Source organism: Felis catus, chromosome B1 (assembly GCF_018350175.1).
Source record: "Felis catus isolate Fca126 chromosome B1, F.catus_Fca126_mat1.0, whole genome shotgun sequence".
NCBI classification, from domain to species: Eukaryota; Metazoa; Chordata; class Mammalia; order Carnivora; family Felidae; genus Felis; species Felis catus.
In genome coordinates, this window is record NC_058371.1 from 27,191,179 (window position 1) to 27,213,818 (window position 22,640).

General features: G+C 39.6%; 1 protein-coding gene across 2 annotated transcripts in view; it reads left to right on the forward strand.

The window, feature by feature from the left end:
• Positions 1-22,640, forward strand: part of TNKS (tankyrase) — a 214,348-nt gene that overhangs the window by 181,986 nt on the left and 9,722 nt on the right. For both annotated transcript variants that reach the window (XM_011281425.4, XM_023252430.2), the window contains exons 19-26: positions 1,986-2,223; positions 2,812-2,894; positions 11,053-11,173; positions 12,393-12,490; positions 14,067-14,141; positions 15,000-15,105; positions 15,688-15,874; positions 18,534-18,690. In XM_011281425.4, the coding sequence (XP_011279727.2) occupies positions 1,986-2,223; positions 2,812-2,894; positions 11,053-11,173; positions 12,393-12,490; positions 14,067-14,141; positions 15,000-15,105; positions 15,688-15,874; positions 18,534-18,690 (1,065 nt within the window). The remainder of the gene's footprint in view (positions 1-1,985; positions 2,224-2,811; positions 2,895-11,052; positions 11,174-12,392; positions 12,491-14,066; positions 14,142-14,999; positions 15,106-15,687; positions 15,875-18,533; positions 18,691-22,640) is intronic.

The window sequence follows — 22,640 nt, forward strand, 5'->3', positions numbered from 1 at the left end:
TCCTCATGGTTCCGTGGGTCGGCAGCTCAGCGAGGCAGTGATACGTGCACCTGCCTTCAGCCAGGACCTCGGCTGAGCTGCGGGGTCTGGGGCAGCCGTTCACCCTACAGGGCCTCTCTCCACGGAGCCCCTCCTGAGTCAGTAGTCCAACCTGACCTTTTTTTACAGCATGGAGACGCCTTCTAGGAGAGAAGTCGAAGCTGCCATTTCTGTTAAAGCCTGACTAAAAGCCTCAGACATTACTCCCTCTATGTTCTCTTGGTCACAGAAACCCGCGGGGCAACCCAGATTTAATGGAAGGGAAATAGATGCCACCTCTTGATGGGAAGAGCGGCACACGGAGGAGGGAATTAATGGCTTTCTGGTTTTGGAGGCTCCTACGTAGTCTCACAGCAGTTGTGCCTAACTGTGAAGTTAACAAATAAGCTGGCCAAATTAAAGTGGCATCCTTGTAAAATGTCTCCAGATTAAAGAGGGGCCCCTGGGTGGCTCAGTCGGTGAAGCGTCCGACCTCAGCTCAGGTCACGATCTCACAATTCTTGGGTAAGAGCCCCGCGTTGGGCTCTGTGCTGAGAGCTCAGAGCCTGCTTGGAATTTTCCCTCACCCTCTCTCTGCCCCTCCCCCACTCATGCTCTGTCTCTCTCAAAAATAAACAAACATTAAAAAAAAGTCTCCAGATTTTAATTATATGTTAAATTATTAAGTGTGCACTAAATAATGCACAATGAATAAAAATCATCGTTGTTATTTAAACAGTATACAAAAACATACTGTAAGTATAGAAACTCCTTCTAAAGAAAAGATTGAGAATTAACACTCTGCAACAGGTTCTTTTTTTAAAAAAAATTTTTTTAAGGTTTATTTATTTTTTGAGAGAGAGAGACAGAGTGCAAAGGGAGGGGAAGGGGCAGAGAGAAAGGGAGACACAGAATCCGAAGCAGGCTCCAGGCTCTGAGCTGTCAGCACAGAGCCCGACATTGGGCTCAAACCCACAAACAGATCATGACCTGAGCCGAAGTCGGATGCTCAACTGACTGAGCCACTCAGGAGCCCCCAACGGGTTCTTTTTTAAGTGAGAGATGAAGGGCACCTGGGTGGCTCAGTTGGTTAAGCATCCAACTCTGCATTTCAGCTCAGGTCATGAAATCAAACCCTCAGTCGGGCTCTGCACTGACAGCATAGAGCCTGCTTAAGATTCTCTCTCCCCCTGTCTCTCTGCCCCTCCACCACTCACCTGTGCATGCTCGCTTGCTCTCTCAAAAAAAAAAAAAAAAAAAAGATGAACTTCTCCTTTAAATACGTGTGTGATTGTGTGATCAGTATGAACAGCTGTATGCACATGTAGTGTTAAAAAACATTCCAGAAGTCAACATAGTCTACATTCTACACTCTTAGACTTTTTGTTATAGTTAACTCTCGTATATGTGGATGTGTGTGTAGCGAGAACATTTAAGATCTATTCTCAGCATATTTCAAGTATATAATACAGTTTTATTAACTGAAGTCACCAAGTTGTACATCATATCTTCAAAAGATGAAATATTTTTTTAAAAATTATACAGGGATTCCAGGTCTACCTGTAGAAACTGCTGGGACTTAAATATGGAGAACAAACTGAGGGTTACTGGAGGGGTTGTGGGAGGGGGGATGGGCTAAATGGGTAAGAGGCACTAAGGAATCTACTCCTGAAATCATTGTTGCCCTATATGCTAAGTAATTTGGGTATAAATTTTAAAAAATAAAAAAGAAAATTAAAAAAAAAAAAGAAAAGAAACTGCTGGGACTTTTTGGAGCCAGGGGCTGGAAACAAATGATCAAAAACCAATAGGCAATAATGAGGCACTTGCCGAAGACTAATTTCAGAATGCATTTTGTCCTTAATGAAAAACTTACTGTTTTAAAATATAGTATTTTTGTGTGTGTGTGTGTGTGTTTGTTTTTTGTTTTTTTGTTTTTTTTGTTTTTTTTGTATTACTCTTTTTAGGCTGACGACATCAGAGCTTTGCTGATAGATGCCATGCCCCCGGAGGCCTTACCTACCTGTTTTAAACCTCAGGCCACCGTAGTGAGTGCCTCTCTGATCTCACCAGCATCCACCCCCTCCTGCCTGTCTGCTGCCAGCAGCATCGATAACCTCACTGGCCCTTTAGCAGAACTGGCCGTAGGAGGAGCGGCCAACACAGGGGATGGAGCAGCGGGCGCAGAAAGGAAGGAGGGAGAAGGCGAGTATACTTGTGAACGCGTGTTTGGTTTTGGGCTTTTTAAATGAATAGATTTCACTTACCTCTCTTAGTAAGTATTGAACACCTATCTTAAAGACATCCTGTCTGTGAGTCTTCGTATACACACCAGTTTATAAGAACTGTCTTCATAGACTAAATCTTTCGACATCAATCTTGTTCTTACTTACATATATTCCATAATATTTCATTTAACTACTGGTGAGTCTTATTATTGAAATTATATAAAAAAAAAAAAACCTGAAAGATGTTTAAGGAGTGGAAACTGAAACAATAACTGGTAAATTCGATTTTTAATTCCAGCTATTAAATATTTCACTAAAAGCATTAGATTATAATATTACGATTAATATAAATGCTACTGATAATATAAATTCTTCCTTTACTTCTCTGCCAAATTCAGAGATAACCTGAAGTGTCTGAATTAAATTTATGTATTCTGGATTATTTTTACGCTGTATAAAATCATCTGCACAGCCAAGGGTGTCAGAGTCATGGCTTTAAATAAATACTGTAACTTCCTTTAGATTGATCAACTGCTTTCTGAAAACTTCAATGTGTTTCTTTTAGTTGCGGGTCTTGACATGAATATCAGCCAATTCCTGAAAAGCCTTGGTCTTGAACACCTTCGGGACATCTTTGAAACAGAACAGGTAAGCTCTCATATGTAGCTGAGTCTTTTTTATTAAAAAGTAATAGCTATTAATTGCTATTCTTTGTGTCTTTTTTACTTCTTAATCACTTAGTCAATACGTTAAAACTCATCAAATTTCTAAAGAAGCCAAGGGAACCCAGTGTTTTATTATTCTCCCCAAAATTGTCTAATAGATGGTGGGAGTTGTTAACTGTTATTTTGTTATAAACCGTTTGACTCTATATGTTTTATTACATGTCAAAACAGGCCATGAAACCACCTCGGAAGAGTGTTTTCAAAATCTTCTTTCATTATTTTGTTTCCAAAAAGTGTTGTTCCTTATTCATCTCGATATATTACTGTTGTGACTTGACTCCACTTAAAACCAATGACAAATTTTATATTAGCAAAATCTTCACAAAGCACTTATCTGTTAAATTTGGAAAGCAAAATAATTCTTAGATAAGTGTACCTTTTTAAAATTGCCTCTTTAGGAAATTTCTGTTGTCCAGTTGAGTCCAAAATAATGTTGAACCTAAACTTGGCCACACATTCATAGACCTGTCCTATTTTCACATACATCTTCCATGTATATGAAGGTCTTAATATGAGGTCATCATTAGGGTATTTATGAATTAAGACCCTTCTGTTTGTCATTCTGCTTTTATACAGGATAATGAGTTTTTAACTTATCAATGATTTTATTACCAGGATCAGTGTTAAATATTGAATAATAATAAGTTCCTGAGTTTAAATTGACTGTTAGTTGCTACTGTATGTAGAATCTTAAAATGGGAAAGGTGTTTAGAGATCATTAAGTCACTTTCCCAGATCCTACATAGGAATTACTCTTTTAACATCCATGTGGGAAGATGATTTATTACACTTTGGGGAAGTGTAATAAAACGCTTGTAATTTAAAGTGTGCCCAAATCTGCCCCTGTGTATAATCCATTAATTTTATGTTTACATTTACCTTGTTTTGCATAGAAATCTAATTTCTAGTCTACTTAATGTATTAGTTTCATAGGGCTGTTACAGGAAATTACCTCAAACTTGGTGGCTTAAACAACAGAAACTTATTCCCTGGCAATTCTGGAAGCCTGAAGTTCAAAGTCAAGTCGTTTTTTGTTTTTTGTTTTTTAATATTTATTTTTGAGAGAGAGAGAGAGAGAGAGAGAGAGACGGGCAGGGAGGGGCATACACACACACACACACACACACACACACACACACACACACACACACAGAATCTGAAGCAGGCTCCAGGCTCCGAGCTGCCAACACAGAGTCTGATGCGGGGCTTGAACTCACGAACCGTGAGATCATGACCTGAGCCAAAGTCGGACGCTTAACCGACTGAGCCACCCAGGTGTCCCCAAAATCAAGTTTTTGACAGGTCTGCACTCCCATGCCTCTGCCAGCTTCCAGGCCCCTTTGGCTTATGGCTGCTTTTCTGCAGTGCTTCCATGGGCACCTTGCCTTCTCTGTCAGCCTCCTCCTGTGTATCTTTTAGAAATACGCTTGCACTAGATATAAGGCCTACCTATATAAAACTAGATGATCTCCTCATTTCAAGATTCTTAACTTAGTTACATATGCAAAGACCTAAAAAAAGGTTTCCAAATAGGTCCTTCATAAATTCTGGTAATCAAAACATGGAGAGCCGCCATTCAGCTCACCACAACATGTTATATAGCCTCTCATATATTTCTAAGACCTAATCAACTTATCATGGACTTAACCCTTCCAGCCATCCACTCTACAAAGCTTCTCCTATTTTAGGATAACTATACGCTTTTTTTCCCTAGTTATTCTTTATATGTACATAGTTTCTAAATTCTTCACTAGCCTCTTTGCCCCATTCTGGGTTTTTTGTAGACTTATAGTCAATTACGAGTTCATTAAAAACACCATTTCTTTTTTTATAGCAGTTATACTGTGAGGATGTTCTAATGTCTTGTCTTTTTTTTTTTTTTAGCTTAACTTCTTTATAGTGCTTATTATGGTTCATCTTTTATGCTCTTATTGATCAAAACGGTTGAGTAGAAATAGCACTGGACTAACAGATCTTGGTTGTGATTATTTTTCTTATTAACTATGTAAATTGGGTAAGGCACTTAACGTATCACTCCCCTTAACTATAAAATAGAACACCTTCAAATGTCCAGACAGTTAAAATTCTCAGTCATGCTGTGCTTCTGTGCCAATTTTTAGAACATGTTTTAATGAAGCACCAGATGTGTCTTTGTCTAGTGGTGAGAACTTTATAAATTTTTTTTAATGTTTATTTTTGAGAGAGACAGAGACAGAATGTGAGTAGGTTAGGGGCAGAGAGAGAGGGAGACACAGAAGCAGAAGCAGGCTCCAGGCTCTGAGCTGTCAGCACAGAGCCCAACGCGGGTCTCAAACCCAGGAGCTATGAGATCATGACCTGGGCCGAAGTCGGACCCTCAACTGACTGGAGCCACCCAGGCGCCCCTAGTGGTGAGGACTTTATAAACTTCTGTAGTTACTTTTCCTTTAGCTTCACCTACCATTGATTTACCCTCTGGTTTAAGATTTCTTCTGAGAATATTCTAAACAGTAAGAATGTCTTCCCCTTATTCCCTCCCTGAAGGTATGAAAGCTGTTTTAAAAGCATTATCTTCTGATAAAGCCAAAAGATATATCTTAATGTATCCCTTCTTCCCAGATCAGACCACAATAACTGTGAAATTTTACACATCTTTGCTTAATAAACCAAAGACCCTAATTCACACAAATAACTCCAAGTGACTATTTAAAAATTTTCAAAGGATTTCAGTTTCTACTCTTGCAGTTAGTTTGCACATAATCTTGTGTTTTATTTTTTTCTCTTTAACTTTATTCTCTCAGTAACTGATTTCCTATGTCATGGTTATCTCCTTATTGATCATAATACTTTAGTCTGTCCTTTTGACAGCTTATCCTGTTTGGTCCGTTGTATTGTCTTTTGTTCTGAGTAAATGGTTCCATCGATTTTCTTTTTGCCAGAATAATGTCTATATCTTTTTAATTAATATGTTGACTATTCCATTTAATGTATATTGCCCAGCACGGCGCCTTTACCGCAGACAAATGATTTTACCTTTCTTTGTATTGAACTGTGTTCGTGTTCTGGCCCAGTCATCAAGCAATCAAATTAGTTTTTATTTCCACCGCCAAGTGTTACTTGAGTAGCCTTTAGTTATAGAGTAATTCTGTAACCCTTTCTATAGTTCACCCATAGAATTTTCTCCCATTAACATTCTATATCAGGGTGTGAGTATGTGATTGATGATGGTCGAGATATTTGTGTAGTGAGGGAAGGAGTGGGTATAAACATTATATTCACTTAATTCTTTTCTATTTCTCTTAATCCAGAGAGTTGTTCTGTTCCCTGAGATGTTTTGACACATAAGATCTCAGTGCCTCTGTTCCTGCTCAAGGATACTTCTCTGCCAATGGAGTGGGGAATATAGTTCTTTTACTCCAGTATCAGGAAAACTGCCTTCAGAACATCACAGCCTCACCTCATATCTTCACAATTATTCTCTCAGACGTCTCTTAACTAACTTGGCCTGTTTGAACACATATACTTTGCCAAGTAATACATACCCAGGTCTTTTATAGTTAATGAAATATAATACCAGTGTCACTTTCGCCCTTCCTTTATGACGTAGCTTCCTGATTAGAACACTTTTTCTATGAGAAAGGCTGATTTGATTTACACTGCAATTCCTAAACAGAAATGCTATGACTTAGAAGACTTTTTGTGGACATATTTATGGGCAACCTATATATTTTCATGAAAAGTGATCATATAAATTTTTATTTCAAAATCGAAAGACCAAGGAATGGACTCAAGACAATGAATTGTGCACATGATTGTAAAGTTATTTCTGCTCTGACCTGTATCCTTTTAAGCCTAAGTAAAAGAAAGGGCTTTTTCATTAAAACTCTACTTTCTTTGTCCAATAAAACTCTACTTTTTCTCTCTCTACCCTAGAGAAAATGAACAGATATTAGCAACAAAAGGCAACCTGCCTAAAATGATGCTTGCTTTATATGCAAGATGATTGCATTGATGCATGGATAATCCTTATTTTAAAGATTATAATTTGATTTTTTTTAATTGAAGTATAATTGACCTATGGCATTTATTAGTTTCAGGAGTACATCATAGTGATTTGATATTTTTATACATGATAAAATTATCCCCATGATAAGTCTAGTTACATCTGTCACCATACAAAGTTATTACCATGTTACTGACTATATTCCTTATGCTGTACATTGCATCCCCGTGACTTATGTATTTTATAACTGGAGGTTTGCACCTCTTAATCCCTTTCATCTGTTTGCCCAACTCCCCACCCCTACCTCCTCTGGTAACCAAGTTTCCTTCCTATGTCTGTGTGTCTGTTTCTGTTTTCTCTTTTAGATTCAACATATAAGTGAAATCATATATTTGTCTTCCTCTCTCTGACTTATTTCACTTAGCATAATACCCTCTAAGTCCATCCATATTGTCGTGAATGGCAAGATTTCATTCTTCTTTATGGCTGAGTAATATTGTGTATAAATACACCACACCTGTATCCATTCATCTGTTAATGGACACCTGGGTTACTTCCATATCTTGGCTATTGTAAATAATGCTGCAGTGAACACAGGGGCTCATCTGTCTCTTTGAGTTGGTGTTTTTATTTTCTTTAGATAAATACCCAGAAGTAGAATTGCTGGATGATAGGGTAGTTCTATTTTTAATCTTTTGAGGATCCCCCATACTGCTTTCCACAGTGGCTGCACCAGTTTACATTCCCACCAACAGCAGTTCCCTTTTCTCCACATCCTTGCCAACAGTTGTCATTTTTTTCCTTTTGAAAGTAGCTAGTCTGACAGGTTTGATCAATTTGATTTTAATGTGTGCTAGATATAAATAACTAGCGCAAGAAACTTGTGATTTCCTAGATATAATAAAGTTATTTTTGAAGTGAGTAAAAGATAATTTTCAAAAAATCTATTTCTAATAGTATAAAAGCCCTAAATCTTGGACCAACACATCTCACCTGCCTTATATTGGATATTCACATTTCTTTTATTGATAGGATAATCTCAGATTCACCAATTTTCAGACTTTTGGGATAATCTCTACTCTTATTCTTTTTTTTTTTTTTTTCATTAACCATTTCTCTTTACCAGGCCCTGTCATCTCTTTTTGAAATTTTTCTCTGATCCCTCCCTTCCACTCCACTCTATCTTGACCTTGTTCACACAGTCCCTTTCCCTTCCAAACCCTGCAGAATGCTACCATCCTCCTCGTCAAATACAACTTTAATTGTGTTGTCTGCTGAAACGGCTCCCTAGGAGCTTTTGGATACTGTCTTGACTTGATCTAAAAAGCCCATTAAGATCTATTCCTAGCCTGCTGCTCTATCCATCCCTTCTTTTTTCCTGTGTGTATGTTATATGCTCACCCTCTTGGACTCTAGTGCTGAGAATCTCCCAAATGTTCTGTATTCTCTTACTTGTTTTTCCTTTTCCATATGCTGTTCCCTTTGTCTTAAATACCCTTCCCTTCTTCCGACTGATTAACTCTTGCTTCTTAGCCAAGCTGTTACCTTCTAAGAACCTTTCCTGACCACCTTCTTGTTCCTTCCATCTTTTCCAGCCCTACCTACAGCCTTGATCAAGTAAGAACCTTCCATAGAGTTCCCATAGGATTCCTCCAAAACATTTACCAACCTGTACGGTACTTTAGTGTTTACTTCTCTTCTTGGTAGAGGACATAGCATGAACTTTTGTGGTACTACCTTGTTTGTTTACTTGCCCCAGTCCTTTACTACCAATTTGGGACAGTTATTTACCTTTCTGAGCTATAATGGTAAGTTTTAGAATTAAATGCTTAGTTACTTTTTAAGGAAATACCTAGCATATAGAAGGTATTCATTAAATATGTATGAATGAGTGAACAAATGAACAGTAATCTGAATTCCTTAGCTTTATCGTTTCAGGTTTTCCAGTGGCCACTGCCTGATAAGTATGGGGACGAATTGGGTATCATGTAACCCCAAGCAACTAAATGTTATTTTAGCTTTCCAGTCAGCCCTTTGAAGAAATATAGACAAGGGAAAGACCGATACAATCCATCTCCGCTCTTGCGTGTACTGTTTTTATGACTTTTTTGGGCCTCAGTTTCCTCATGAGTGCATCAGTAGTACTTCATGGGTGATTGGGAGGAGGAATTGAGCTATTTATTTTATGGATGGAGCTATATAATCAACAAATATATTAAACATTCTCCATTTCTTTTCTAGAACCTCATAGAGAGCACTCTATGCTTTGCTGGCCTGGTTTCTGCTTCTTCCAGATATACACAATATGTAGCTATTCAGAAAAGCTTAAGGTTTCTTTGGATTGAAGCTACCACATCGATTGAGATCCTGTTTGTACATCAACTTTATCTGAACCAAAGTTTAGAAGGAGAAACTGAGACATCAGTAATGTAGTCAACCTTGTGCATGGCTTCCAATGCGTATTAAATTACATGTAGCTAAAAATGTACAGGCTCCTATTATGGTGTGAACTATTCTGTCTCCACGATGTATATTTCAAAACTGTTGCTTTTTAAGAGCTCTGCTCAAAATTTCCTTTTGGTGATTGGAAGCGAATTGCCCATTTTGTACAATGGAGCAATCATTTCTCAAATGGCCACTTAAGAGCAATATAGTAATTATTTCCAAAGAATGAGTGGTATATGCTTGCTGCACTGAGATCAGACTCATTATAAAATACTTCATTCTGACAATAAAAATCAGCAGAACTCCAGGCTGAATTTGTCAGGTTTTTTTTTTTTTTTTAACGTTATGTATAAGTAAAAAGGTAGAGAATGCTATAGATAGATAAAGCACATCTCATTTGAGTTGGGAAAACGGTGTCTCTGAAAGGATTTCTCAGTTTTCCAAGGAAAGATAAAATTAAAGGCTGATCTTGTAAAGTAGTATCTGCACTGTCAGAGGGCCAGCTTCTTCTGAGCCAGAAAATTGCATGTTCAGCCCCCTAGAAATGTGGTTGCCCACGATTTCATCCTGTGCATTCAGAATTCTGCCACTGGGTGGCGGTAGAGTCACAGTTAACTGTTCGTCCACAGAAGGAAATGGGCGATTTTGAGTCCTGATGGTAGCCAACTAATCATCTCCATTTGCAGGGATGAAGAACCAAAAATTTAAAACCACTATTTTTTACAACAACAGAATGTTAGGCTTCAGGGACTATTCCATCTGGGAATTTAAAGAAAACTTGAAAACCATCTACTCTCTCTTTTCCAAATCAGAATTTTGTATACAGCTTCTGCATAAAATGGTCTGTACTTGAACTAAACACTTCTCATCTGAATCTCACCACTTTCTAAGGCAGCCTTTTCCAGACTTGAATATTTCTTAGCACTGGGAAGTTCTTCTTCATCTTGATATAAATCCCGCTTACCTAAAACTGCTTACTCCTTTTGCTACATTCTGTTTCATTGTGCTAATAAACCTCTCTCCCATTCCCCTACCATTCTTCTCTGCTACCTGCTGGATACTGGGACCTGGTATTTCCCTATTTTATGCTTCTGGTTGTTCTCTCTTATGTCTTGAAGAAAGCAAAAGGTGGTAGAATTAAATAATCAAAAGGAAATACAACAGTGACCATTTTATATTTGTACAGCATTGTTTCTTCCATTTTAATTCACAGTCGGCTGGAAGCAGAGGGTTTTTCATGTGAGTAAAAAGCTGATAAAGGGCACATGGGGGCTCAGTTGGTTAAGCATCTGACTTTGGCTCAGGTCATGATCTCACGGTTCATGAGTTCAAGTCCCGCATGGGATGAGCGCAAGCCCTGCTTTGGGTGAGCCCCACTTCTCCCTCTCCCTCCCTCCCTCCCTCCCTCCCTCCCTCTCTCTCTCTCTCTCCCTGCCCCTCATGGGATTCTCTTTCTCTCTGCTGTCACTCGCTTGCACCCTCTCTCTCTCTCAAAAAAATAAACAAAAAAAAAAAAAAATGATAAAATTGTCAAGACAACTTTAAGGTTGTTTTATAAAGGAGACAAAAGAATTTGTTAATTTGGATGGATATTGTATCATTAAAGACCAATGGAAGAACTGAGGAGCAATTAATTTTGTTCCATTTTTTTTAGATTACACTAGATGTACTGGCTGATATGGGTCATGAGGAGTTGAAAGAAATAGGCATCAATGCATATGGACACCGCCATAAATTAATCAAAGGAGTAGAAAGACTCTTAGGTGGACAACAAGGTAAGCTATTCGGAAACAAAACAGTAAAATCTCAGAAGGAACAAGTAAGTTGTCAGGGCTGGCATCTGAGCTCAGGTGGTCTGAACCCAGAGCGCATGCACTCAGCTGGTGTAGCGCCTCCTGCCTGCCCCATCTTAGTTACGGACATGGCTCTCCCCCTCGCTACTCTAGCTAGCTGTCTACTCGTTCTCTCCTCTCCCCTCTCACTTTATACTCTCAACATCTCTGGAATCTACACTTCTGTCTGCTTCCCACTGCTGTCTAATCTAGTACAGGTCACCTAATCCTGGCCACCGTCAACTGTCTCCTTGACTGTCACAACCGCCTTCCAGCTTATCTCCGACCCTCACCTTTGTCTCCCCTCCAGTACCTGCCCTGCATGTACTCAGAAGACTCTTTTCAAAATGTGTGATCAGATCACTCCTTTGCTTAAGACCTTTCAGCAGAATCCTGTTGCTCTTAGGATAAAATCAGACGTTCGTAACATGGCTTTTCATAATCTGACCTTTCTCTCTGACCTCGTCCTGAACCTTTCTCCCCACTCACAGTTGTCAGCTCAGCCTTTTTCCTCCTACCATACTTTGCTGTTACAAGCCTCCTATCTTTCCCCTTTGTCGGCCCCCATTTTTATCATTTTTCTATTTGTTAAAAGTGCTTTTACAATAGGAAAGTAAAGGGAGAAAAGGGAAAAACTTGAATTAGCCACTCTGCAGCCAATAAAATTGCAAGAGCAACATGAAACTAAGTGTTAGCAGGTTTTGAACTTAAGTCTCGCTTATTTATCTGCATTAAACTAAGCATGATGAAATGAACAAGAATAATGTATTTTAAACTGATTATAAGTGACCATCTCAAGCCATCTCACAGAGTTACTACAGGATAATTCGTACATTTTAGACCTGACTAGATTGTGATCACAGTGTGTTTCTCTTTTGTATCAGAGATAGCTTCATGTGTGTTTATGAATGAATTCAGTTCAACAAAAAATTGTTGAGCCCTGGCTGGAGAACTCTGTAAGAACAGATAAAGTTGATCCCCAAACACATCTCCATTACTGCTCTTGTCTTTGGATGTACTGTTCAATATAACCTTATATATTAGGTTTGAATTGCAAATAATTGAGACTTGTTCCAAAATGTCAATTATTTATGACAGAGTTTTCCCTAAAATTGAGGCCAAGGAGTGTGGACTTTAACGTATTCATTTTTCTTTCCTACAGGCACCAACCCCTATCTGACTTTTCACTGTGTTAATCAGGGAACTATTTTGCTGGATCTTGCTCCAGAGGATAAGGAGTATCAGTCAGTAGAAGAAGAGGTAATGTACAGCAAAATTTTTCATTGTCTTCCTGAAATCTGTGGTTAAGCCTGTTTTTCCAGTAGAGCTAAGTTGGTCTTATAGTGATTTATGATCACTCACCTGTCTATTTTCCTGTCTCCCTTAGCCATTATGGTGACATATCGCCCAATTCAGCTAGGACTCGGGATTAGGACTATGCCACGGTGTTTGCACATCTTAATAAGCCCAGGGTTTCTGGTAGGGGGACCAGAGGTGTCTTTTCATCCTAGAGGCTTTCCTGAAGCTATACAAGAGCCCTACTAGAACTGTTTTCTTCCAGTGTTAAAATGCTACCTAAGAATGATAGGGAGTGAGAATCTTGCCTCACGAATAGCAAAGATCCTCTTGTTTTCACTTTCATGCAAAGTTATAAAATGTGATTATAAAACAGTACACCTGATGTTCGTGTGTGCTTATGAAATCTGCCTCTTACCTCGAGTCACCTTTTATCTCTTCGGTCACTGTGTGAAAGCACCGTGGTGAGGCTGATGGATGCCCCTCTTGCTTGACAGATGCCATAGAGATTCCCCCTCTACTGCTGGCTCATGCCTCATTTCTTACACCTAATAAACACAGTGCCAGTGGTATTGTCACAGTAAAGAAGCTGCCTAACTTCCGTTATTTTGCAGAGGAAGGCATGCCTTCGTATTTTTCTCTGTTTTTTTTCTGCCTTTTAATCAGTGCTCACGTTATTCTCATCCCAGGAAGTGCAGGACCATTATTACCTCAGGGTGGTCTTTCAGCTCATGCCTGGCCAGTCTGTCAGGAGAGCATCAGATCTTCTAGCAGCTCAGTGCCTGATCCTTCTTTTACTGGTCGCAAATTTGCATCATACTGTCAAAAATGTGACGAATACCTTCACAGATAGAGCAGTGAGATGGAGAATTAACTCTTCGGAGTCAATCCTGTGAGGAACTTGGGTCTTCCAAACATGTTACTTTTCCATCATTCTTTTGAATTTGGAGCGTGGGAGAAGAGCAAGGGCTGCGCGGAAGAAGGTTACTCCCCCTGGGCAGACGTCATCCAGCTTCGCCCAGTCTGTCTGTGCAGATGCACTTTGAGATCCCAGATTAAAGAGAGAATACGGGGTATCTCACCTAGGGAACAAAAACTTACTAATTTTTGAATATCACATTTGTTTGATGAGTTTAATGAGTATTCATCGAATGTGAGGAGTTGAAGTTTGGCTTAACCCCGGTGTGGCTTCTCCTCAGTACCATAAAATAGCAATGGGGATGGCTTAGTGTGATGTTTTATTTCTGTGTTTCCCCACAGTGCTGACAGGAAAAGCTTTTAAAACTTTTTTTTTTATTAGGAAGAAAGAAAATGTAGAGGTTTAATATCTATATTTCTGACTTATTTTCTCATCAGAAATACTCATCCACTAGACTTTGTTGAACAATTTACAGTGAACTCCCGTTTATTTCTTAGTGCTGAGTCTGAGAGTCATCAGTAAAACAATATAACAGAAGGTGAATGTTGAAAACGACAGAGGAATGTCTTTAGAATTAGATACTGGCATCTTTTCAGAAAGTTATTTTATCTTGTTCTATAGATGCAAAGTACGATTCGAGAACACAGAGATGGTGGTAATGCTGGTGGCATCTTCAACAGATACAATGTCATTCGAGTAAGTTTTTAAAATTTCAGGGTGAAAATTAGATTGCAAGGTGTGCCTGAAATCAAATATAGAAAATGACAAATTTTTTCTAAGCATCCTGCTTTTAAACTGCCAAGCTAATCGGGTCATCTGTTGCCTGACAGTCAGGTGTTACCTTCCTCTGACCCCTCAAGACCATACTTCGCTAGAAACAGAGACTGGGTGGAAAGAGGAAAGCTACAGACCGGAGTCTAGATCTGCTGCCGTTGCTGGTACAGAGGCAGTGAGGAGACCTGGCCCACCCACATATTTAGACTGTAGCTGACAGTGACTTTTATCACCACCTCAGAGCAGTCCAGAGCCCAGATTTTCAGTCTGAGTCAGCGATTGTATCAGAATGCATATATCTCTTCGTCTCAGTATCTCAATCAATAATATAGGATAGATGTGCTTTTTCCAAGGGAGCGTCCTAAAGACGAGTAGAATCTGTTGAGCACGGGCTTATCCCTTTTGAGTTACACCAGCGCACGCCAGAATTCCCTGGAAAGATTTTCGAAGAAGGTAGATGTGCAGGCCCCTGTATCCTAAAACTCGGCAAGCCTGGGCGGAGTCTAGGAATAACTCTGTTTTTTCTTTAATTCTTTGGGTGATTTTGAGGCACAGCCAGGTCTAGTGCAGAGTAACAAAAGCCAGAGCTGAAAATTATGTCACTAAAAGCCAGAATGTTAACTTAGTCATGCTACCTGGCAACTTTATCATTTTCAGGTAATGTTTTCAGCAAACAAAAATTGAACCTTCCTAAAAGAAAACATACTTTTCATTTTAAATTATAAACTGCCACTTGACATTCTTTGCACTCATTTGCTTCTTTCTTCCTCATCCTTAAAGATTCAAAAAGTTGTCAACAAGAAGTTGAGGGAACGATTCTGTCACAGACAAAAGGAAGTATCTGAGGAGAATCACAACCATCACAATGAGCGCATGCTATTTCACGGTGAGCGTCAGGCCCGCCATTATCTCTCTGGGCTTTTTTGCGAGTTCTGATGTCATTGACCGTATCAGTGTTGTTAAAAATGGCTGGTTTTGAGTTTTTGTTTTAATTCTGCGTTACCAGTTTTGTAATGCATTGCGTGTTAGTACGGGCTTTCCAAGGCATGCAGAGTGAAAATCACTTCACGGAAATTGTTTTAGAACTCATATTGCAAGTTGAGCCATCTAGATGACGAAATATTTTTACTATAGTTTAGCATAATTGCTTCAGCTTATCTGATGATCTGTTTTTGTGTCAAGTAAGGTTGCGTGTAAAATCTATATTTTTAAAGCCGCATTGTACTTTGGTATCTAAAATCTCCTGCCATCTGCAGAATCCATATTACATCCTTGCTTGGTGAACACCGTAGGTCCCTGCTAAGATTCTAGTACAAGATAATAATTTATGTAAGGTAGACCATCTTACAACTTCATTTGTGCATCACTAATTACTTAATATTAACGTGCCAAGTGCAAAATAGTTTGCAGCTAATTGAGACTCCAGACAGGTACTCAAAAACTGATCTTTCTGTGTTTGTATTTTTAGGTTCTCCTTTCATTAATGCCATTATTCATAAAGGGTTTGATGAGCGACATGCATACATAGGAGGAATGTTTGGTGCCGGGATTTATTTTGCTGAAAACTCCTCCAAAAGCAACCAGTATGTTTATGGAATTGGCGGAGGAACAGGCTGTCCCACGCACAAAGATCGCTCGTGTTATATATGTCACAGGTGAGCACCTTGGGTCTCGTATAGTGGTTGCTATCCTCGGGTCACGAACCGGATTAGTTTCTCAGGCTCTGCTGAAGTCACAGGTTATCCTCAGTGTTGATAATGGATCACACGGATTCGGGGTTGGATGGGAATAGCTGATCAGCCTGTGTCCCAAGAAGAGAAACAACAGCACAGCTAACAGCGGGGCTGGGAAAAACCAGGTATCTGCCAACCAGTCATAGGTTATGATGAAGCTCCCTCCAGCTGGACTTGCTCCCTGAGCGTCACTTGCTGAGGTTCAGATTCAGAACAAGAAAAGGTTGAGAATTTTATCTGTCGAATAACCTTGAGCATTAGACACATTTGAACTAAGACACAACTTCTATAAACAAGTTGAATCTTCAGTTTCCTTCTGATGTTGCTAGCAGTGTTTAAGGCAGGATATATAGTCAGCCTTGAGAAGTCTAATTGCAGAATATTAACTTTGGATTTAATAGTAAACAAACGAATATTAGCCTTTTAAATAGAATTTTAAAACTCAAATTCAAGAGAATAATAGTACACTGTCTCTGAAGTCAGTGAAAAAAATGCCATTCTCTTCCCTGCCATTGGAAAAAATACAAACAAATTATACATCACAGAGATTGCCGTTGATTGCATTTTTCTTTAACCAGATGGAAAGCCAGGTTAGTTAGAGATCTTGTAATTCAGAGGAAAGCTCAAAAAGACCCAGATAGCCTTGAAATACATAGAGTTTTTGACTTTAAAACTTCCTGCCCTCCATTACTTTATGAAAAAATTATAGCCGTCAGCAGTTCTAGGATGGATCCGGTATGTCCAGAAAAAAACCGTCTTTCTATTAAAGCCGCCATGGTTAATAATACACAAAAATTCCCAGGGATACGTAACATGCAAAAACTCTCTGCTGCTGCAAACCTATCCTAAATAAACAATAAAAATGAGCCTAGATGAGCAGTTGCCCATGACAACTAGACACATAGGTTTACGTCTTAGCCAGGATTTCCTAGAAAACAGAGCCTGAAGCAAAAGCTGATGTACTAACGCTTTCTTGGCAAGTGCGATACCAGGGAGGCAGGAACGAGGGCACACGAGGAAGTGAGGTGGAGAAGGAGGCAGAGCAAAGACCGTGAGATGATGCATCAGTGAGTTGGCCTGTTTCATAACGAGCAAGTGGTTGCTGAGTCCGCGAGACGTCGTCAGAGAGGCTGTGTGAACTCCTGCATCTCAGAATAGGACATCATGGGAGGATACAGAGGAATTTGTCTGCTGGCCCTTGTCTGGCACTGTCACTAGTTGCCCCACGGGACATCGGTATCCCCGTGTCTGGGGCTGTTGCGTCTGCAGAATGCGGCACAACACGCAAAGCTGGCGAGTGAGCAAGCAGAAGCCAGTACCCTCCACCTGTCCGTCTGCAGCCCACCACTTCGTGGGCCGGTCCTGCGTTTTCTCCTGCCTCCACAGCTCTGGGGCAGGAAGCAGAAGCCAGGAGGTGGGGGCCTGTCAGGTCAAGCTCTGTGTGACCTAAGGACTGAGAATAGCCATGGCAGTGGGCGGGCAAGGTCCAGTGACCCCCAAGTGCCGCCATAATGTGAAATGGGGCTCAAACATCTCCCTCTAATACAGAGCCAAACCTTTTCCTCTGGGACCTGCGGGAGATGCAGCCGGTACTGAGCCAGCACCCCACAGGGTCATCAGTAACATCGTGCTGAAAAAGCAAACCCAGGCAGGACCCAGTTAGACTGGGTCTGGCACAGTTTGGGCTCAAAATGATATCTCTGGTTGGTTATAATGCAGAGATCAGACTGTGTAACTAAAAACAAACCATTTGACTGAATACTGTTTTACACATTTAACAGTGTGACCAATCTCACTGACTGAAGTGTTGATAGTGTATATTAAAGGTTCGCAAACGTTTATTTTAAAGGGCCACGTAATAAATACTTTCGGCTTCACGGGCCATATGATCCCTGTCACAGTGACTCCCCTCTGCCCTTGTAGTGCAAAAGCAGCCACAGATGACATGTAAATAAATGTGCGGCTGTGTTCCAATAAAACTTTATTTACAAAAACAGGTGGCCGACTAGATTTAGCCCATAGGCCGTAGCGTCTCAACCCCTAGTTTATATAGTACACCTTCTTCCCAGTCAACCTTTCGTGTTCTCTGTAATATTTAACATCTACCCCAATTGGTGTTTCTCCCAAGTAGGAGGATTCCTAGCCGTACATTTAAGCTAAGTAGTTTTGTATATGATCCACTTTTACTATTTATTTCATCCTTGTTTTTACTTCTTCATAATGAGTAAACCCAGGCTTAATTTCAGATGCATCTGCCCTCTGTTTATTTGCTTCAGTTTCCTCCTTTTCATCCTCTTAGAACTCAGTTTTTGCTAGTATTTCTCTTGTCCCACTAGTCAGAACTCACCAGAGATTTGCTGTCATTGGTTGTGTAACTAACTATTGAGCCTGCTGACTGTTTATAGTAAATCAGTTATCACCTCCCATCCCATTCCTACTTATATTTGAAAGTGACATTTTAAACTAGCTTGCCTTGTGTGAAATAGTTTTTATAAAATCAACAAATATAACAATTTTATCACTCTAAGATTGAGTGCCTCCTTCAAAGCATCACTTTCCTTTCTTTCCTTTTCTTCTTTAGACAAATGCTTTTCTGTAGAGTGACCCTTGGCAAATCCTTTCTGCAATTCAGCACCATGAAAATGGCTCATGCCCCTCCAGGACATCACTCAGTGATCGGGAGACCAAGTGTGAACGGGCTGGCATATGCTGAATATGTCATCTACAGAGGTGAACAGGTATGGTATTCGTTAGATAAGCATAACTGAGTCGCTAAAATGTCGGTGCGAGGAGAGCTAAGACCAGCTTCTGTTTAGAGAATTTTCCTTTTTAAAAAAAAAAATATATATTGTATTTATTTTAGAATTTTTACTACTTTTTTTTTTAATTTGGGAGGGGGAACGGACAGAGAAAGAGGGAGAGAGAGAGAATTCCAAACAAGCCTCACACTCATGCTCAGCGCAGAGCACTACACGGGACTCGATCCCACCACCATGAGATCGTGACTCGAGCTGAAGCCAAGAGTCAGACGCTTAACCGACTGAGTCACCCAGGTGCCCCTAAAGAATTTTCCTGATGGATGTCCTTGCCATAGGCTGGTCACATGAGTTGAATCTCTATATTTCTGATCATGGCACTTAACATAGAACAATAGTTTTGTGAGTTGTAAAGCTACATTAAATTCTGCCGACTGCCCAAGGCTCCAAAGTAAAATTGTCAACAAAGCAGGAAAACTTCCTGTCATTTTTCAACCAAGTCCCTAACTCTCACAGTACTGCTAAATGCCTACCGATTTGTCTAAAAACAAAGATCAGTTTGTCTGAACTTCATTGAATTCCAAATGGATACCTTAACTACTCTGATGGAGAAGAGGAAAAACAAAATGGAGAAAGGAGAAATTAAGTACAAGTAACATATGAGAACAGTATTGTATGCCATCAGTCATGGGCCACAAATCCTGAACTCCATTTAGTAGACATGTTGATGGTGGGGATATGGGCAAAGCGATGAAATGCCTTTAGGTGCATTGTAGGATTGAACAAATGAGTAAATGTGTTGATGTTTGATTTGGGACCTGGGATTCTCATGGTGGAAGAAGGGACATAAAAAATGCAAAGATGGACTGAAATTGGAGGTATCGATAGGAACTCATTGTTTCTAATGTATGTATGTGCACTGGTAAATCCATGTTATGTGTAGGTATGTGGGTAAGAGTATATGTAAGCATATGTATGTATATGAGCATATATTCACATATATTTCTTAGCACTGTCTGCTGAAAACAAGAAAACCCCAATAGCGGTGAACATACTCAGACCTAGACCTTGGTCTCTAATACCATTCCCCACTTAAAGGAACCCGGCGTCTCTGGAGAAGCAGCTAATTCCAGGGCTGAAGCAGAATAGGAACAAGTGAGCCTGGACCATCCTGTTATGCCAGAAAGGAATGAAGTGGTGAGGGCATGTCACAAGGACACAGGGCCAGCCTGAAGGGGCTCCCACTGGCCAAATCTGGAACAGTTGGAATACCAAAATAAGTACAGTAATAAATTTTAAGCCACTGGGAAAAATAGGAATTCATGACTCTATACTGATAACAAATAGGTAAGTAAATAAATGAAGGGACAAAGAAGGTTTTGCTTACAGTAGAAAGCCAAGGGCAGATGAGGACATGTGGAGGGAGGATTTGAAAAGTCATCATCTTGAGACCACTGTGGCAAGAATCATAAGTGGATGCTAAATCTAGGAGATAATTTTGATAAGAAAAATGATATTTGCATGGTGTTCTCATTAACTACAAAGGAGAAGCAAACAGTATTGATACATTGGAGAAAGGGGGCCAACACCTTGACCAGATGATCGAAATTAACATCACTAATGAGGGACAGACAGAAATAGAGTGGGCCTCCAGGTATATTCTGAGAAGGGCACATCCTCTATGCAGTATTCTAGCCAAGAATGCATAACCCTGGTCTAATCAAAATGAGGAATGTTCTAGTAAAAAAAATATGGGAATGGAGCACCTGGGTGGCTCTTTCAGTTAACTGTCCAACTCTTGATTTTGGCTCACATCATGATCTCGCAGTATGGGAGACTGAGCCCCACATTAGGCTCTGTGTGCTGATAGCACGCAGCCTGCTTGGGATTCTCTCCCTCTGTCTATGCCCCGCCCCTGCTCATGGTGTGTGCTCTCTGTCTCAAAATAAAGAAATAAAGTTTCTATTAAAATGTGGGAAGATTAGATTCTTTAGAAATGTAAATATGATAAAAGAGAAAGGCTTTAGAAACTTTCCAGATTAGGGGGGCTTGGGTGGCTCAGTCAGTTAAAGGTTCAACTTTGACTCAGGTCATGATCTCACAGTTCGTGGGTTCAAGCCCCCCTGTCGGGCTCTGTGCTGACAGCTCAGAGCCTGGAGCCTGCTTCGGATTCTGTGTCTCCCTCTCTCTCTGCTCCTCCCCTGCTCACGCTCTGTCTCTCTCTCCTTCTCTCAAAAATAAATAAACACTTAAAAAAAATTTTTTTTAATAAAAAAAAAAAACTTTCCAGATTAAATGAAACCCAAGAGATAGGACAACTAACGTAAGGTCTTTCCCCCAAGTTGGACCTGGTATTGGAAGAGAAACAGCATCATTAAATCCACTGATGGGGTGCCTAGATGGCTCAGTTGGTTCAGCATGTGACTCTTGATCTCTTGGCTCAGGTCAGGATCTCACGGTTCTTGAGTTTGAGCCCTGTGTTGGTCTCTGCATTGATGGTGCAGAGCCTGCTTGGGATTCTCTCTCCCCCTCCCTCTCTCTCTCTACCCCTCCCCCACTCTATCACACTCTCTCAAAAATAAATTAAACTTTTTAAAAAATTTAACCAAGACCATTGGAATATGAAGGATAGGTATTAAAGTATTAGCATAAAATTATACTGTTGATCCTGTGCTTATGTAAGAGAGTATCCCTATTCTTAGGAAATAGATACTGGCATATTTAGGGTAAAGAATTATGATGATATGTAGAACTTACTCTCAAATGGTTCAAAGAAAATATGGGTGTGTCTGTCTGTCTCCCTAGTACCTCCCTAGAGGTTGGGGAGAGTGTACATGAGAGGTTGGGGAGAGGTTGGGGAGAGTGTACATGAGAGTGTACATGACAAGGCAAAGGGGTAAATAAAAGCTTATTTTATGGATATGGGTAATGGGTGTACAGGTGTTTTGGTGACATTTTAATTTTTTCAATTTAATATGTAAGTTTGCATTTGTTTCCAAATAAAAAGTTTAAAAACTGCCAAAGAACAAATTTGTCAAAATTTTCTGTGTAAAGCAGAGAGAAAATACTTTCACTTTGATCTAGTAATTCTACTTCTAGAAATTTGTATTCAATATAATCAATGATGACCACCACCAAAAAAACACAAGCCCACAAAACCATATAAGGATGTTCATCACTGTCTTGATTACCGTAATGAAAAATTTAAATTGCCTAAATATTCAACAAGAAGAATGATTAAATAGGTGTTAGTATATTTATATGCCTGTGAGTTTAAAAAAATACATTTACGTGATTTATGTTAAATGGAGTCAACCCCAAAACTTAAGGGTATTGAGATTATAGGTGATTTCAGTGGTCTTCACCATACACTTTTCAAGAAAGTTACCTATGGTAAGAATAATGTATTTCATATTTGGGTGTAAAGAAATAATAAGGGCTACTTCAAAAATAATAGGTTTACGTTTCTGATATTTGCTGATCAATCATCATTTCCTGAGTAATTTGGCTTGATAACTTGTTTACAATCTGTTGCTAAAAGAATTTTAGAGAATGATGTAGTCCAAGTCTATCTGAAAGAAAAAAGTCCCTTCAACAATGAAACGCAGGTAATAGTTGTTTTATTTCAAGGCATACTTGCCCGCGTGGATATTGTTAAGTGTATTGTCTAGTAATTGAGTCATTTTCCGTTTCCATTTTGGCATTTCTCCTAAAGTTTGGGTGAAGTTTTCCGTTGGTAACTTTATTTCATTTCTCTTTGTTATACCTTAAATCATCCTTCACCCTTAGTACTAACACTTTCAAGAACACACAAATGTTTTATTCAGAGGGTTGATTTAAGGAGTATCATTCATCATTGGTGAGATGGTTTCTTTCTTTAGAATTGAAAAGATATGTTCAAAATTATGCTTGGAAGAAAAGTGGTTCTGATT